The sequence below is a fragment of the Poecilia reticulata genome, chromosome 20 (assembly GCF_904066995.2).
Source record: "Poecilia reticulata chromosome 20, P_reticulata-male-v2, whole genome shotgun sequence".
Taxonomy (NCBI): domain Eukaryota; kingdom Metazoa; phylum Chordata; class Actinopteri; order Cyprinodontiformes; family Poeciliidae; genus Poecilia; species Poecilia reticulata.
The window spans coordinates 16436828-16453604 of NC_088849.1; the positions used below are offsets into that span (position 1 = coordinate 16436828).

General features: G+C 40.6%; 1 protein-coding gene across 3 annotated transcripts in view; it reads left to right on the forward strand.

The window, feature by feature from the left end:
• Positions 1–14404, forward strand: part of nck1b (NCK adaptor protein 1b) — a 38628-nt gene extending 24224 nt beyond the window's left edge. For 2 of the 3 annotated variants that reach the window (XM_008396175.3, XM_008396176.3), the window contains exons 4-5: positions 10313–11070; positions 12693–14404. In XM_008396175.3, coding sequence (XP_008394397.1) covers positions 10313–11070; positions 12693–12893 — 959 coding nt within the window. In that variant the 3' untranslated portion in view covers positions 12894–14404. Of the gene's footprint in view, positions 1–1705; positions 2208–10312; positions 11071–12692 lie in introns of those variants that run through there. The other variant, XM_008396178.3, reaches the window with a different exon arrangement.
• Positions 14405–16777: the final 2373 nt, after the last annotated feature.

Consider the following 16777-nt stretch of genomic DNA (forward strand, 5'->3'; position numbering starts at 1 on the left):
TTTTTTGCCTCTGTGGTTTTTGTGTGTGCGTGTGTGTGTGGGTGTAGGAGGTTATGTTGCCAAAAACAAAAGCCCATGGCCTCTTAACAACATCCCAGCTGTCACCATATTCGATCTTTCCATTTTTAAGAACAGCTGCCTGGCTGGCACAAACACAAGTCATGTCTAACTTAACCGTACACTCAAAATAAAACACAAAGTTGCAGCAATCTTGTTGAAACACCAACATAATCCTAAAATTGACTTTTGTTTTGTTTTCTAAAAAGTTTTCTCACCCCGTACAACCATAAACTTGAATGTATTTCATTGAGATTGTATCTAATGGAGCAACAGATTATTATCCCATTAGTTCATAAGTCTGAATGTACATTCATCTCTGAGTCACTGTTTTGTAGAGCCATTTTCCACCACAATTACAGATGCCTGTCTGTTGTGGTAATTCTCTACCTGCTTTGCACATCTTGGAGACTGAACGTTTTGCCCCTTTTTCTTTGCAAAGTATCTCAAACCCTGGTAAACTGTCAACAGCAACATTCATTTTTGCTGTAATTCTGTTAACCCCGGACTATTGGAGTGAATGACTAAGGCCCCATTTACATGACAATGCAAGAACAGCAAAACATAAATGTTTTGTTGTTGACAAAATCGCAAAGGTTTGACAAGTGGCTCCAGAATGAAACTGTATATAGATGCAATGCAGATCGTGTCCGTGTAAACGCAAGCACAAAACATTTGGCAGTCATGTTATCCTGTGATTGTCCACTCGGGCTCGATTTGCTGCTGCACCTTTTCAGATTATTTGCGGTGTTAAAGCAAAACTTTACGCCAACAGCGAAGACGCACAGGTTACCTACTCCAGGTTCATGCATTTATCTCTGTAAAATGAAAGGGGTTATGTAAACACACCTCTGGCTCTGACCAGCCAGAAGTTGGTCTGAGAACGAAGGTTCAGAGCCTCTTACAGGCCTGGCATACCCACTACATAGTTTCCACTGCTATTTATGTTTTCATCTGCATGCAGAGTATTTTCACTTCGCTGTTGTGCAATTGCAGTTTTTGCAGATGCATAACTGAAAACGTTTTTGGAAGCTTTATCATGTAAAAAGGGCCTAACAGTTGCCTTTAAACAAATACAAGGTAACTGTATTTGAGCTGTGGCTCTCTGCAGCTCCTCCAGAGTTCCCATGTGCCTTCTGGGTGCTTCTTTGATCAATGCTTGCCAACCTCTTAGTTTTGATGGGTAGCGGTCCCTTGAAAGGTTTACAGTTGTGATTTGTGGTTGTACATTATTTTATGTCGGGGAATCAAACTTTAAAAAGATGCCTGAAATGCACTCCACATTTTCAGATATTTGGTTGTATCTTTTTTTTCTCCACTTCAAATAATAAACTACTTTGTTGGTCACACAACATCCTAAATAGTTACACTATAGTTTTTTTGTAATACAGAAAGAAAATGTACAAAAACACCAGGCATTGTGTAATCTCTGATTAAATATGCCTCTTTCCTAATCTGTGCTGTGGGTGGTTGGGTCACACGTGGGCGAGTAAGAGGAGCAACTCCGGGCTCACACTCTGATATGTTGTGTGGGAGGAAAAGTTGATCTTTTTGTTGCTGGGCGTGAAGTTGTGTCATTGCTTAAGAGGGCATGATGTGTCTGGAGACGGCTCTCGTACTGTTTGGGAGTGTTTCTGTGTTTAACGGCTTCTGTTCCCTGGGTTTGTTGTAAACCTATGAGTGTTTCTCAAACAGCTGTTGTCATGTGAGACTTCACTGAGTCACTCTGCTGCTTCCCCAGAGATTCCTCTTTTTTTTCTTTTTTTTTTCCAAAATCCTTTTCATTTAAATCTGCTTTATATATGTTTAGAAAATAGCCTTTTTACTTTTTATGCAGCATGGAGCTCTTGTGCTCTGTGTCTCAGCTTCACCCCCACCCTCTCCTCACTCCCCATTCTCTCCTACTTCTTGAGGCCTCTTGCAGTCTGCCTTCCAGAGCTGAACTGGAGGCCTTTCTAACCTGTGCCCTCATTGGCTAACCCTTGATCACATGGCCTGCAAGTGGGCTGCCCTTCTCTGCAGTCCGCCCAGCTCTCAGGGTGTTCACATGGAATAACTCCACAGCTGCAGTGGGAAGAGAACAGGGACTGCGAAGGAGACTGAGAGCGAGCCCAAAATGGACATGGCTAACCTATTCAAACATTTCTTTCGTGAGTTTTAAACTTTTCTCGCCCTTAGTTGCTCCATAAAGTTGTTTTGACTTGTTTTGTTTCCAGTTATCTGATTTCTGTTTGTTTGTCCCTCTGAACTCCTCGGAGTAGTTTGGTTTCTTTGAACGACTCAGGAAAAAGATGTCGGGTCTTTTTTTTCTTTTTTCACTGTTTGTTTTTAAACTTAAAATATCAGATTTTTTTTGCTTTGTCTGAATGTCTGTTTCAAGCTAACCGAATGAAAGCGTCGGGATCAGAACGGGCAGCAACAGATTTTAGTGTGAAGCCATTTGGTCTGACAAAGAGAGGCTGTCCCAGTGTGTGTGAGCGGCTGCAGACGCTGGGTGGATATGCTTTTGAAAAGCCTGCTGCTGAGCCCAAGCCTGTAATTGCCCCGGCAATCCTTCTTTCTTTGAATTCACGCAGGCACAAAACTCACACACAGGCCGGGATCTTGCTTCATTGTTTTCTTCCAGCGTTTACCTCATTGAGGTGGGCTACATCTTAGTGGATTACACTGTCATTCTCTCCAGCCGGTTCAGGAGTATCTCACGACATCGCAGATGGCTGTTTTCTTTTATGTTTCCCTCAGGGCGAGCTCCCTGGTTCTGGGAGGGTCCCCCTGCCGCCGATCATGAGCTACAGTTGAAGGGTTCTCATGTAAGAACACTGTAGTCATTGTGCAAAGAGGAGGAAGGGGGTCCTTGATGATTGATGGGACTCGGGTTCCCATCTTATGCACCTCTCATGGTTATCAGAGGAATGTCAATGGTTTACATCCACACTGACACACTTTTTTAAAATATATATATATTTTTATATATATATTTTTTTTAACAAGGCCATAATCTCACCTTGATATATCCTGGCTCTGTCTGCAGGAATCTCATTGACTGCTTTGCTTGTTCTCTAGCAGGAGGTGAAGAAGATAGAGATGAGCTAACAGACATTTTGCTTGTGTAAACTCTGTAAGCTGCTGCTTTTTCTCTCTCTCTCCCTCCTTCTGTTTCTCTCTGGCTCCCCTCCCTCCTTTTTCCTGTTTCTCAGCCTCCCCAGCAAGCGGAAACTCTAATTTGAGCCACATTTCTCTCTTAGCTCAGTGCGAGCCAAAGAGGAAGTGAGAAGTCAGAGGGAAGTTGAATCATATCGTTTGGGATTGTCTGTTGGATGGCTCGCTCCTCAATTCCTGCTTATTTTCTCCACATTGCTCACTCCTGTATCCTGACTTAAGTGACCAAAGAAAGGGGAAAAAAAAAAAACTTCTTATCATGGCTAGGCCAAGATTAGTGTGAGTAGTCCAAGTCATTCATGTCCGAGATGTTTTTTTTCCGCTGTAAAGCTGTACCACCACAAATTGCTTTTCCTGTTTTCTGTTTACATCAGAGAAAGTGAGTAGTGGTCTTCACAGAGCCATAACAGTAAGAACTCTAGAGATTGCCAACTTTCTGATTGGTCTTAATGTAATAGTCATATATCACATCTGAAATACGTGTTTTTATTAGGACAATCATCCAAGATGTATATTTGGTTCATTGAATCTTAAGTTGTTGTTTGTCTTTTTTCCTGTGTGTTGAAATTGGTTACAGTCACTGCAGGAATTTACACTTAGTAACTCAGTTGAGTATTAGTTCAAATCCTGAGCACATCTTACTGCACAAGAGCTAGTTGGGAAATTGAGTTCACCATTGCAGGAGGTGGACAAGTTAGTCAGAGATATGCATATCTTAGAAACATGGATTTTCAACTAAACAAAACACTAACGGACTGTTATTACCCGCTAACAATAGCTTTCATTTTGAGTCATTTTCAAATGACTCAAAAGGCAATTAAAACAGGTGGTTTACATCTGACCAACATTACATAATTATTTAATATCCGAAAAGTTTACATCTGTTCTACTACAGGTAGTGGATAATAACTCGACTGGATTGAACTAAGCCCTTAAAGTGTCTTAAAATCTACTACTATCATCTGGTTTGGGTAGCGCTGCTAGCATTATTAAAATAGCAGCTTGTGTGTGTAAAGATTTGCATCCTTTCTTTAACTTTTAAGAACTCAAAGTGTCCTTTCTGAGTCCAGCTTGTTACATAAAGCACATGAGAATAAAACAGAGGAACTTAGTTGTGCAAAATAAACTTAATCTAACCCAATTATTGAAGGTCGTAGAGATGCATTAACTTCTTCAAATGTAATCCCAATATTAAAGCTGTGTCTGTGCATTAAAAGTGTCTCTTTTTAAGTGTGAAAATTCTATTGGGTTCTCTCACTTACACAAACGTTTACTCATTAACATACCACCGATTTTATGATTTTGGCTGTTTATTATAAAGGAATCCACAGAATCCTAAACATTTATTAGTGAGTCCATGCATGTATATTGACAATAATGCCAATAATGTTGTTTGGCAAGTTGAATTAACTTTCTCTCCAAAGTCAATCCATACACTTTGGGTAAAGGTTTGAGAGATTGAGTTGCTTAGGTACACTGTTAGTAAAGACATCTTGACTGTAGAAGATGGGAGAATTGTGGGTTAATTACTGTCACAAGATTTATTATAATGGATGCAAATGGATGTTTTGCTGAAATTGAGTAGCCCTACGTTATTCATGTCTTTCTGATTAGCTGAAAGATAATGGGATGAAAACAGACTTAACAAATTATGTCTCCATCCTTTAATTTGCGCTCATGATTCCAGCACTGTTGTAATGATGAAGGTGAGCGTGGATTACCATTAGGTGGAGTATGGGAAGTAGTTTCCTAATTGGTTGATTTGATACAACCTGACAGATCGCAACCTCAAACGCACTGTAGCATCTGTCATCAGCAGCTTTGCTCGGCGGCACCTCTCCTTGAACTCTGCCCCATCACAGAGATCGATGGTTGCCTGCATTTGAAGTTGAAAGTTGAAAGAGCTCTGCACGCTTCCTGTGTATCCATCAGCCATGTTGGCAGACCCAATTGAAGCCACGGCCTCTAAAAGGCAGCCCCAACCGCGAATACGCCGACTCACTCGTGTGCGCGCTGTCCCCCTCCTTTTGATTGACTCACTCAGCTTCTGGCTCAACATGCTGTCATTACACTTAATGCGTACGTCTCTGAGCAAACCATATGGCTGAGGACTGCTGTTTTCCACTACATGTCCGAAGACATATTGTTGTCATGAACTTGCAAAACTCCTCCTGAGTGTCTGCAATCAGGCGGCAGACATTGCTGCACAGTAATTTTAAGCAACTTGACTGGAATTGCGAAGTAGGATGTGACGGCAACTTTCCGCAAAAGAGGCAGCAGGTCGGTTTGCTCCGACCTGACTGGTTGGAAAAAGCGTCAGTGTCAAAGCAAAGGGATGTTAAAGGCCTGTCAGACAGGCTGACGCGGGGTGTTGTCGTCCACAGAGGAAGAGCCCTGGAATGGAGGGAAGCCGGGAGGTCGAAAGGGCCCTGCCAGACAATGGACAGCCAACTAGCATAGGCAGGCCAGAGTTTGGACAGAAAAAAAACAACAAAAAAAACCTCATTCCTGTATGTCACCGGTAGCTGGACAGACTTCCCGGCACTTTCTTCTCTTTGTGTTGTTTCGATTCATCTGTAAACAAACTTGTTTTTTCTTTTTTCTTTCTTTCTTTCTTCCTTTTTTAAATTTTTTTATTTTATTTTGAAGGAACCCAACATGTGCGTGTTGTGCTCTTCGTCATTGTTTGCAGTGATTTACAGCCATCTGATTCTGTGTAATTTCCTTCCCCCACATCCCTCTCTCAGGAAGCACGCAAGAAAAAAAAAAAAGAGGCATGTGATGTCGTACGAGAAAAGTTTCCAGTGCACAGTGTTTTTAATTTCTCTCATAAGGTTTTCCCAGCTTGCAGCAGAGCCGCAACAACGTTTGCGGCTTTGAGGGGAAGCTGAACGCCCCACGCTGTATGTGCTTACAAAGTTCAAGTGGTTGTCTTTGTTTAGGATTACTGTCAGGTGTAGAAAATGAGGCAAAATCGGGAGAGGGGTATTTTTAGATCTCTGAGCGGTGTCTGCTTCCTCTTTCAAATGGCACTTTCCTGTCATCACAAATACATATTTTAAATAACCAAGTGACATACAATATTTGTATATGTTTTGTGTGACATATAGAGAAAGAACTGCGACATGTCACCACGTAGGAAAAGAAATTCAAATATTTGCAACATTTTATGACAGTAAATTTTTCCCCTGAGCTGGAAATTGGGAAATTTAATTTGGAATCTCCAGCTATAGTGTACAGTGTCATGACCTTTGAACTTTTCTATTTTCTGTGACTTGGTATGGGCTGGCTCTTTATCACAGTAATCACAATAAAGTTTAAAGCAGAAAGAAACAAGAGTTGTGTTACAGTTCTAATAATATTATAAATACCATTAAGATAATATTTTGATTTAGATACATCAACTTAAGAAAAAATACACAATGAATGCCTAAATTTGGTTGAAATTATCAAGTATTTATTGAATTATACCATGCCATCTGCAGGTAGGTGCTTAGCAAGTGTAGTTTAAAAAAATGTTAACTCACTGAGTGATGGATTGAAGATTTTTCTTTACGAATAGTAGAATTTGTCCTTCTAGCAAGCGTTAAGTGCGATAGCCTCCTTTCATCCAGCTGACTGGCAGCGTGCAACAGCAGCACCGTTAACTGTACTTTCATATACCTAGAGGAAACATTTGGCTGCCCTACACTTGCATTTAACTTTAACTGGGAACAGTATAGAAGGACAAATGAAAACAGTACTTTTTAAATCCTCAGTATGCCTTGGTACGGGTGATTCCTACCACCGTCTTCACTCTGTTTATTAGGATAAGATGTAATAGACAAATAAATACTAATATGTAAATACGAATTTGAGGACTATTAAACATTTTTATTGTATTTTATTTTTTACATATAATCTGACACATATGTCGTGCGTTTGTATTCATCCCTGTTTAACTTTAAAACACTTAAATACGATTGAGTGCAACCAAGCACATTTTGAAAACACCTTGTAAGTACAGTGTGTTTGTAGTTGTAACAATGCTTCTCTTGACCAGTAGGTCAGATACTGAAACCCAACCCCTTTCTTTAACTGCGTCAAAACCATCATTGGGTTCTGGAGGGTTTCACTGTAGAGCGGTCCCACGGCGGCTATTAGTCCTGAACTCAACCGTCTGGGGTTCCACTCCCAACTTTCTGGAGTTTTGCTGCATATCTCCAGCTTTTCCCATTCTCTCTCTGCCCAATTCCTGCCATAATGTGAATTGTGGCGACAAGCACCTCAAAATGTAAAATAAAAAGAATCTCCTCTATTGAGAGTTTACAAGCACATCCACCTTCATGGTATCAAGTATTGACTACTATGAAGTGCTTTTGTTTACTAAAAATCTGATAATGGTAACATGGTAAAAAAAATCATGCAGGTCCTTAATTTTCTGTTTAATTAGGAATCAGTAACACTTTTCTATTTTACAATCCTAAGTAAAAATACGTTTTGCTTTCTTGGAGATCAGAACCCAAAGAAAGGCAGAAATCTGTAATAGTTAGACCCTGATTTTTGCTGTGCTTTAGTTGGATTTTGCTAGGATTTTCTGTGATGGACCTACAAAAAGTGTGGATAATTGTGAAGTGCAAGAGAAATAATATGTAGTTCTTGGAATGTCCCACAAATGATCAGAAACTTGTGGTGCACAATTGTTTCATCCCCCTTTTATTCTTATTTGTCTAAACAAAATCCAGTTCCAAACAGATTCCCTTCAGTCTGTGGTTTCGGAAGTCTCTGCAAGATTCCTTCCTGCGTTACTTCTGTGACATTACGGTTGCAGATTTCCAGCTATTTGTACACAAATGTCCAAAACTCAACTGAACACACAAGCCTGGCTGATTATCAAGGAAAGCACTAGCCAGTATCTGTTAGCGCCACCTGAGCTCAGTGCAGCTGTGGCCTTCTCTGGAGAAGCGTTTCCATTTCGTGTGTTTGATGTGAAAAGATATTATCTCTGCTAAACTGTAAAGGAAGCGCTCCCACGCAGCCGACAAGTGAATTCTTCTGCATAACTCCAGAACACCATGATAGATGAGGTTTTAGGAGAAGCATTGCTCTCAGTAGCAGCCCTGTATCTGTTAGCTGTGCAGGCAAATCCAAACTCCCCATTACTTACCTGGCTGCAGATTGAGCATCTATGCAAATGCTGTGGCTCTTCTTTTTTAATGCAAAGCATTCAGGGAACCAAAGCAGACAAAAGCAGTAAATGGACACCAGTGACAAGGCCAGCGATAAGCCTTTCCTTAGATAAAATGTAAACTTTGTTATCTCTCTGTTCTCATTTGGAGATTAAAGATGTCTCTATCAGTAGTTGATGGCCTCCAACCTTCATTTGGGCTAAATTAGGTCACTTCCAACCATAAAGGGTCCAACTGCAGAATCTCTTTTTAAATTGTGCATGCCAGGAATTTATCTGATAATGTTCCTTTTTGTGACGGAAGCTTCCGATCTGTCCTCCGATATCTCTTTTTGTCTTGTGTGAGTTGGTAGAAAGATGCCTGACTGGCATGTGTGCAGCACGTAACCTCCGCCTCCAGACATCAGCTCTTAACACCCTGTCTACACTCTGTACTTATGCACAGTGGTGGGACTAATAACAGGCTCTACCTGGAAGCAATTTGACGTTGGACTCTGAGCCCTACTGTGAAATTTGTCTGCTCCCCTTGAGTCAGAGGCACCTTTCAGTAACAATCCATCTGCGGTAAAGGACACTCGCGTTTCCCCAGCGGCTGGGATAACAGACGACGCACGCCGTCCTCCCAGCGCAGTCCCGGAGACTCCACCCTGCTCCACCGTGTAATTTCACCCAGCTGTCTTTTGATTATGCAAGCAATAGCCTTGCAAACGTAATCAGAAATGAGCCTAAATCTGTCACCGTCTGTGATATCAGCGTCTGGTTGGGCTGAGCTGGAGTTGTTTAAACGTTATAAAATGGTCACGGCTCTTCAACAATGAAACTACAGTAACTCCATAGAGTTGGAGAGAAGTAGAAGAGTTTGAAATCAGGATGCAGCACGGCCAAGGTGATTATTGCAATGTGATTAGCAGCAATGAGGTTGTAGCTGGCTGAACTGTTCTGTTCCAGGGAGTTCAGGCTGACCGGAGTGGGGGTGAGGTGTCTGATTTTAGTATTAGGTGACGGTACACAAAGAAAACAGTTTCTACAGGATTTGTAGGCCCATGTCAAAACAAGTTTTCGTCCCATTCAGTTTTTATTCCACCATGATTTTTGTTGTTTCCTGAGCACCTAGACCTAATCCTCAAGAATGTATTTAGATTTAGAGCGTGGGGGGTTTGGGCTCTGATGTGAAAAGGAAAGGATATTTAGAAAGCCTGTAATGCTAATTATTGCTTCATTTTCTTTTTCTTTTCCTTTTCATTTCTTGTTTAAACTTGTCCCACACCATTAGAAAGTTAGGGGGCTGGGGGGCAAAAAGATTATTTTGGCTAACAGGTATGGGCAAATTTATTGAGACCTCTGCTAAAAAAAAATGTCAATAGCCTCAATGTTTTTTTTTATTTTTTTATTTTTTTTTATGCAGTAGAATAATCTCACTCTGATTATTCTACTGCATTCAGATATTTAATATGATTTAAAGTTTTTCAATCGGGTGGAGGGGAAACAATTAACCAAATTGCTATTGCCACAAGTGGGAATACCCCTGCTGTGTACCTGACACGTGACCGTTGCATATAAACATTAGATGTCAATTAGTGTTAAGCAGGGCATAACGATGCCAAAAGCCAATATATCTTTTATCCCCCTTTTTTAAAATCTGTTTTGACATTAAAATAATTACTGTACTTTACTGTTACCAACTTTGTATTTGGTTTGATTTCTGAAGAGGATCGCCAAATTTGTTTAATTTTCTGAGATTGTTGACTTGAATGAAGAAACCACTATATCTGTAAATTCAGGCTGAACTGTAAAATATGAATTTATTTTATTTCTTTGAAATGGGTATAGGTGAGTAAGTATTTACCACCGTTATAAGGGGCACCAACAAATTTATCTGCATTTGTAGATCTCACTGCTAATCATCTTTCTGTTTTTTTTGTCTCCTAGGAATTGGGAAGGTAAAGAGCAGGAAGGGAGGGATGAGAGACACCGCTTCCAACGCCGACACGGACATGAGCACCGATAACGGCGAGAGGCTGTACGACCTCAACGTGCCTGCTTTCGTCAAGTTCAGTTATTCTGCGGAGCGTGAGGACGAACTCTCTTTGGTGAAGGGCACGCGGGTGGTGGTGATGGAGAAGTGCAGCGACGGCTGGTGGCGCGGCAGCTACAACGGACGGTCTGGCTGGTTCCCGTCCAACTACGTGACGGAGGACGTGGATGGGACGGCGGGGGGAGGGGGCATGGGCGGCCTGGGTGATCCGGCTGCCGGATCGCTGACTGAGAAGCTGGTTGACGTGGTAAGAAGCAGCACGAACGGAAACAGAGTGTTGCACACGGTTCAGGCGCTTTACCCCTTCAGCACTGGCAACGACGAGGAACTGAACTTTGAGCGGGGCGAGGTGATGGAGGTCATAGAGAAACCAGAGAACGACCCAGAGTGGTGGAAGTGCCGCAAAGCAGACGGACAGTTGGGCCTGGTGCCTAAGAACTACGTTACTGTTCTTGACTCCAGCTCCCATAAATCCACAGCAGGGCCAGCCGGGCCTCCAACGCCTGACTGTGACTACATCTCGCCCTCAGGCAGCGGGCGCTTTGCTGGGAAGGAGTGGTACTACGGAAAAGTGACGCGCCACCAGGCAGAGGTGGCGCTAAATCAAAGAGGCATGGAGGGAGACTTCCTCATCCGAGATAGCGAGTCATCGGTCAGTCACTAAGATCTGTTCATTCAAGGCGTTGTTCAGAATTTCTGAGATTATGTTCTGTTAAAAGTTTATAAGCACTTACTATCTTACCTCTAGTTGATACAGCAGAGAGGATTAATTATTGAGCACACCAACATTTCTCACTCTTGAAGGGAGTAATCAGATTAGAATGTCATGTTAACATCAGTACCAATCCAAGTAATCCACGCCTACAAAGAAATCAACTCCAATTAGTCAGTAAATTCAGATGTGTGTTAATATTAGGGGATGATGCAAGATTTCTTGTTACCAAGGAAACACACAAGAGACATGTTAGAAGAATACAAGCCCAGCCCTCTCCCAAGACAATGTCAAAAATCTCACGAATAAGGTTGCCAGCAGTGTGGAAAGACTAGTTTGATTTTCAGATCACTTACAGAGAGCTTCAAAAAAGTCCAGAATTTTTGTGAAAACCACAATTCCTTTTAGAAATGTCTACTGCACAAGACTCCACTGTTGAAGTAAAAAGATTTTCAATGTCTTTAAAGTTGGTTTAAGACTATGACAAGTCAGTTCGCTACTGGGAGAGTTTACTGTGATCAGATGGTTGAAAACATGGCGTTGGGCCGTCTTTGATGATTCAGTACTGGCAGATTTCACGTCAGTGAGGGAAGGAAGAATGGAGAACAGTGTCAGAGGCATTCTTGATAAAAATCTAAACAAGAAATTAGGGTGGATTTTTCAGCAAGACAATGTATACAAAAATAGATCTATGTTATTTACCCAGTCAGTTAGCTAACGTGGGTCTTATTTATAGTTTCTGTTAACATCTTTTTCCTAGAACTGTTTAAGGGCACCTGAAAAATACATGTGAACATTTTGGGTGTCTTGAAGGTGTTGTTACCCTGAAAGTTTTTGATAGATTCTACGCTTCTTTTTTTCTGCTGTAAAGTTCTTGCCATCTTTGTCTGGTATAAATGCAACTAAGTTGTACCCAGAAGACTATAGCTAAGGGCTAGTCTCTGCAGAGCAAAGACTGAAGCAGATTTTCAGCATTTTAAGACTCTGATCATTATAATTTATAAGAACAGTATTTCATGTGTTATTTGTACAGATTCCAACCAGCATTAACTGGTAAAAAAATATTTGAAAGCAAACCTATTACAGCAGTTCAAGTTAACAATATTCTAGTTATATATACATCTCTTTTGTTTTTCAAACCATGTTAACTTTGACTATGAATGTTTTCTAATGCTCAATTCTCAGTTTGCGTTTCACACAGGAATATTACCGGGGTTGCACGATCTCCTTTCTCTGTCTTTTGTGTAAATAATCATCAGTATTAATAACCGTCCAATGAATGCGTAGCAATGGCTTAAATATACTCATTGCTACGCATTAACGTAAACCCTCTGACATTTTTAAGATTAGAGGTACTTTACGGTTTAAGTCCGCTTTGGTTTTGGGGCCCTTTCAATGCCGCCATTAGCTTCAGCCTCCGGAACCAGCCTGTCTGAATACGTATTATCTGCTGCTAAACTTTTAACAGACCTTCTCTTTAAAAATTCTGGATTTTTCCTTTCCTTCTAATCGTTCCTGTTGTCCGTGGTCACTAATCCGAGTTTTTCCTTCTACTTTTTCAGCCAAATGACTTCTCCATCTCCCTAAAGGCGCAGAGCAAGAACAAGCATTTCAAAGTGCAGCTGAAGGAGAACCTTTACTGCATCGGACAGCGCAAATTCAACTCTATGGAAGAGCTTGTCGAACACTACAAAAAGGCTCCCATCTTCACCAGTGAGCAGGGAGACAAACTGTACCTGATCAAAGCTCTGGCCGCATCCTGATCCGATCCTCACACACACACACGCGCACTCGCATATGCGCGTGCGTGAGCACACACACATGCACAGAGATTAATGGCTTCCATATATAAAACAGATCCTTACACCAGAACACACACTAACATTTCTGCTCCAAGCCTGAAGACTTAACACATCATCAGGACTTAAATGGCCACTTTGTGAGCATTCCAAGAGGAGATATGGAAAAAGCATGGGAGAGACGTTGAGAGAGGGCTGAAGAAAAGACTTTACGGACCCCGAGAGATGACTACAGGCCTCTTGGTCGCATTTTAAATTATCCACCTTAGGTCATAGGCAACGGCATGTATTTCACCCTTGGTATCTATTAGGGTTTCATTTAGATTTCTTTATGTTGGTAATATATAATCTTTTTTTTTAACAATTTCCTTTAAAGATGTGATTTTTACAATTTTTTTTTTTAAACTACACGACTGAGATATTTTTAGATGACGACTTACTCAGAGCCATGCCTACAGGTCTTACACGTTGACTCACTTTAATGTTTGTCTTAAAGCTTTTTTTTTATTTTTTATTTTTTTTTTTTTTTTTTTTTTTTTTTTGCTTCTTTGTGGTTGTGGACACATTAATTCACAACCTCAGCTAATCATTGATAAAAAAAATCAAGTGACCAAACTATATTTATTTAGATTTGTTAGGATCTGTGTTGTTGAGATTGAAATGTTACAATGCATCTGCTTTTTTTTTTGTTTTTTTGTTTTCCTCCATTTCTTGTGCAAAGTAGGCTTTTTTTCTGTTGTTGTTTTTTTGTACAATAGAACTGCTTGTGCCACATTTTTGCTGTATCCACATCATGTGAATGTTACAAAGAGGAGGCAAATTACTCGGCGAATCTCATGATGCAAATAAGTAGAATAGTGTCAAACCAAACTCCCTTTTATCTCCCGTTAAGAGTCCATTTCACAGCTGGTAGAAATCGACTTTTTTTTTAATTTTTTTTACTAATACCAACTTTTGGGGATCTGTCGTTTCTGATTTTGATTGATTTCTCCCCCTGCCCCCAAAAAAGATTATAAAACATGAGAACAAATGTGTTTCAGGTTTGGAATCCAACAGCTTATGAAGGAATTACAAGATTATCCACATTAATGGACCAAAGTCCATGCCCCTAGCTGTTATCTGATTCCCCCTTTTCTAAATTAGAAAATGGCATCAAAATACATTTTACTGCAATCTGCAGAATTAAAATGGTGGGAGCTATTAGTTTTGTTGAAAAATCTATGCTCTTAATCTGCTGATTAAGCAAAAAAAAAAAAAAAAAAAAAAAGCAGATTTTGATCAGAGCCATGCCTACAGGTCTTACACGTTGACTCACTTTAATGTTTGGTTCATCTCTGCAAACTTTTTTTTATTTTTTTTTTTATGACACATGCTGCTTTTTGATGGGTTTATGTAGAAAGTTTATAGCTTAAGTGTGCTTACTGATAGTGGGAGGAAAAATCATATTTTTCACAAATTAAAGCTGACCAAATTGGTCTACCCTGATCTCCGGTTGATTGGTTAGTGCACCTCTAGGTTTTGGGAGTATCTTTGTGTCTAAAGTTCACCGTTGGAGTCATGGAGTCCTTTTTTTTTTGTCATCAGGAAAAGAAAATGTATAAATCTAGTTCTCTGGAACAGAGAGGGGAAGTGGAGGACTGGCTCAGGCAGCCAACAGGGTGATCTCACCGCTCCTAAATTAGTGATTACTAAAGGGAATTGAGGGTCACTGGGAGGTCAAGTGTGCGTACTTGCAAAGCATGGATATCATACAAAAAAACCCCCCGACCTATTCCTTGCACAGGCAGAAAAGATCCAAGTTTCTAATGTACAGCGAAGGTCTGGAGTGAGCGTTTTTTTTTTGTTTTTTTTTCATTGAAAGGGGGCTAGGTAGAGTCTGAATGTGGAAGGGCAGCAATCAAAGCTGCAGCAGACAGAGTGCTGGCAGGGAGCAGCTCCAGCAGGGGGATGATGATGATGATGATCATCACAAAGCCTGCGATGATGAGTTCTCCAGCTGCAGCTGGTTGGACCCGGGCACAAAAAGAGGAGAGGATGAGGGAAGGAAAAATAGACTAAGGAATTGGAGAGCATGTTCCACTGCAACAGCCACTCCCAGTCCATCATCTACTAAGCAGCTGATTGGGTGTAAGGTTTTTGATGGAAGCATCTGAGGTGATTGGCAGAAGTAGAGACGGACCAATCAGAATGACCAATCTTCTACCTATCAATATCCATTTTTCTCCCCAATTGTTTTCTTTCAGAACCTTGTTACAGGAAGATTTAAACAACGTTATTTGCTGAGTAGTGGTGATGTCACACTGTGTGAGAGTCAGTTTTTCAAAACAAACACTTTCAAATCCAGCATCTTATGTTGGCTTTCAGCAGCGCTGGTGTTGATAAAACGCCGGTTTCCGTGCGTAGTTTCTGGAGAATGTAGTTCTGTATCTTATCTCATATAAAAGTCAAACGTTTCATCATCCAGCATTTTCAAAACCGATTTTAAAAAGCAAAACGGCAAATTTGCTACACTGTTTAACCCTCCTGTTATCTGCTGAAAGTCTTTCTTTCTCCCGCAGCCCAAATAAACCACTGAGATGTCATCAAATACAATTGTTTACTTTAAAATGACTTCTCAGATCTCTGAAACTGAAAAGGGCTTACTATGAGTCTTCTTTGCTCAGTAGTTGCTTCCACATTGAGGACTGTTGTCGGTGTGAACTGGAGGTACTGAGGTTCATTCAGGTTAATGTTTAAAGTGCTAATTTTACAGTTTCTTGAACAGTTTGTCTTAATATGGAGCATAAAACAAAACAGGATTATTAAGCTTTTGGAGATAACTGTTGATTTATAATTAAACTTAGCAATTAATTAGCGTTCCCATTTGCAGCTATGTGGATTTCAGTAATCACACTGGTTTTGAAGTTTTAAGAATTACCCTTCCCCCTCTCGATTCCAGGGTTTTGAAAATACCCAATCTGTAGCTATCTGCAGGATTCATTTGTTGTAAGAAAAACTTTTCTGTCCATGCCAGTACTTCCTTCCCCGGCCCCCAGTTTCTGCAGCATCTGTGATGCCACAAAGCATTAAAGTGAATCCGCCAACACATTCTGCCCCACTTTAAAGGATTTGGGAGAATTTAACGTGCCTTCACAGCTTTCCGGCAACCAAAGCTTTAGCTCCCCGGTTTTGGGTTTTTATTTATTTATTTTTTGTTCTTCCTCCTTTTTCTCTTTAGAACCCGTACCTCCCTCTTCACTTATCACTGCTATCTGCTTACAGCTTTGCATGTGCATCAGCGGAGCGATTGGCAGATGCGTCGGGACGGCCGGACACATCCTCATAGGAAAGAGCATTTCCTCCTTTAGCGCTCACCAAATGTCATGGACTTTACCCCACCTCCCTCTCTTTTCTCGGTCAGGCATAATACGCCCTTTTTCAGTTGGTGTGTTCCATTTCAAGTGACCTTACCATAGCTGACTTCATCAAGTATTAGATGAACAGTGAATGCCTACACGTAAATGATAAACATGTGCGGATGTTGAGTGATAAACACGACTCCAGGTGTGATGTAATCATGACCTAAATCTGTGTGAGCACCTCAAGTAACTTGTGTTTCAAAACGTCAACAGTTTAAGTTATCATTTTTACATCTTTATCTACAACTAGTGTAAGATTTTTCACTTTTTTTGTTGTTTTGTTTTTTTGTTTGTTTGCAGATTAGCCACATAAATATGAACGAACTCAATATTTAAATATTTAGCTTGATATTAAAACAGAACTACAGTATCTCCCTGCTTAGATATTGTAACTGGGATCTTTTTTTTTTTTTCATTTTACAATAAGAAGGAGGCTGCATGAGCAGAGCC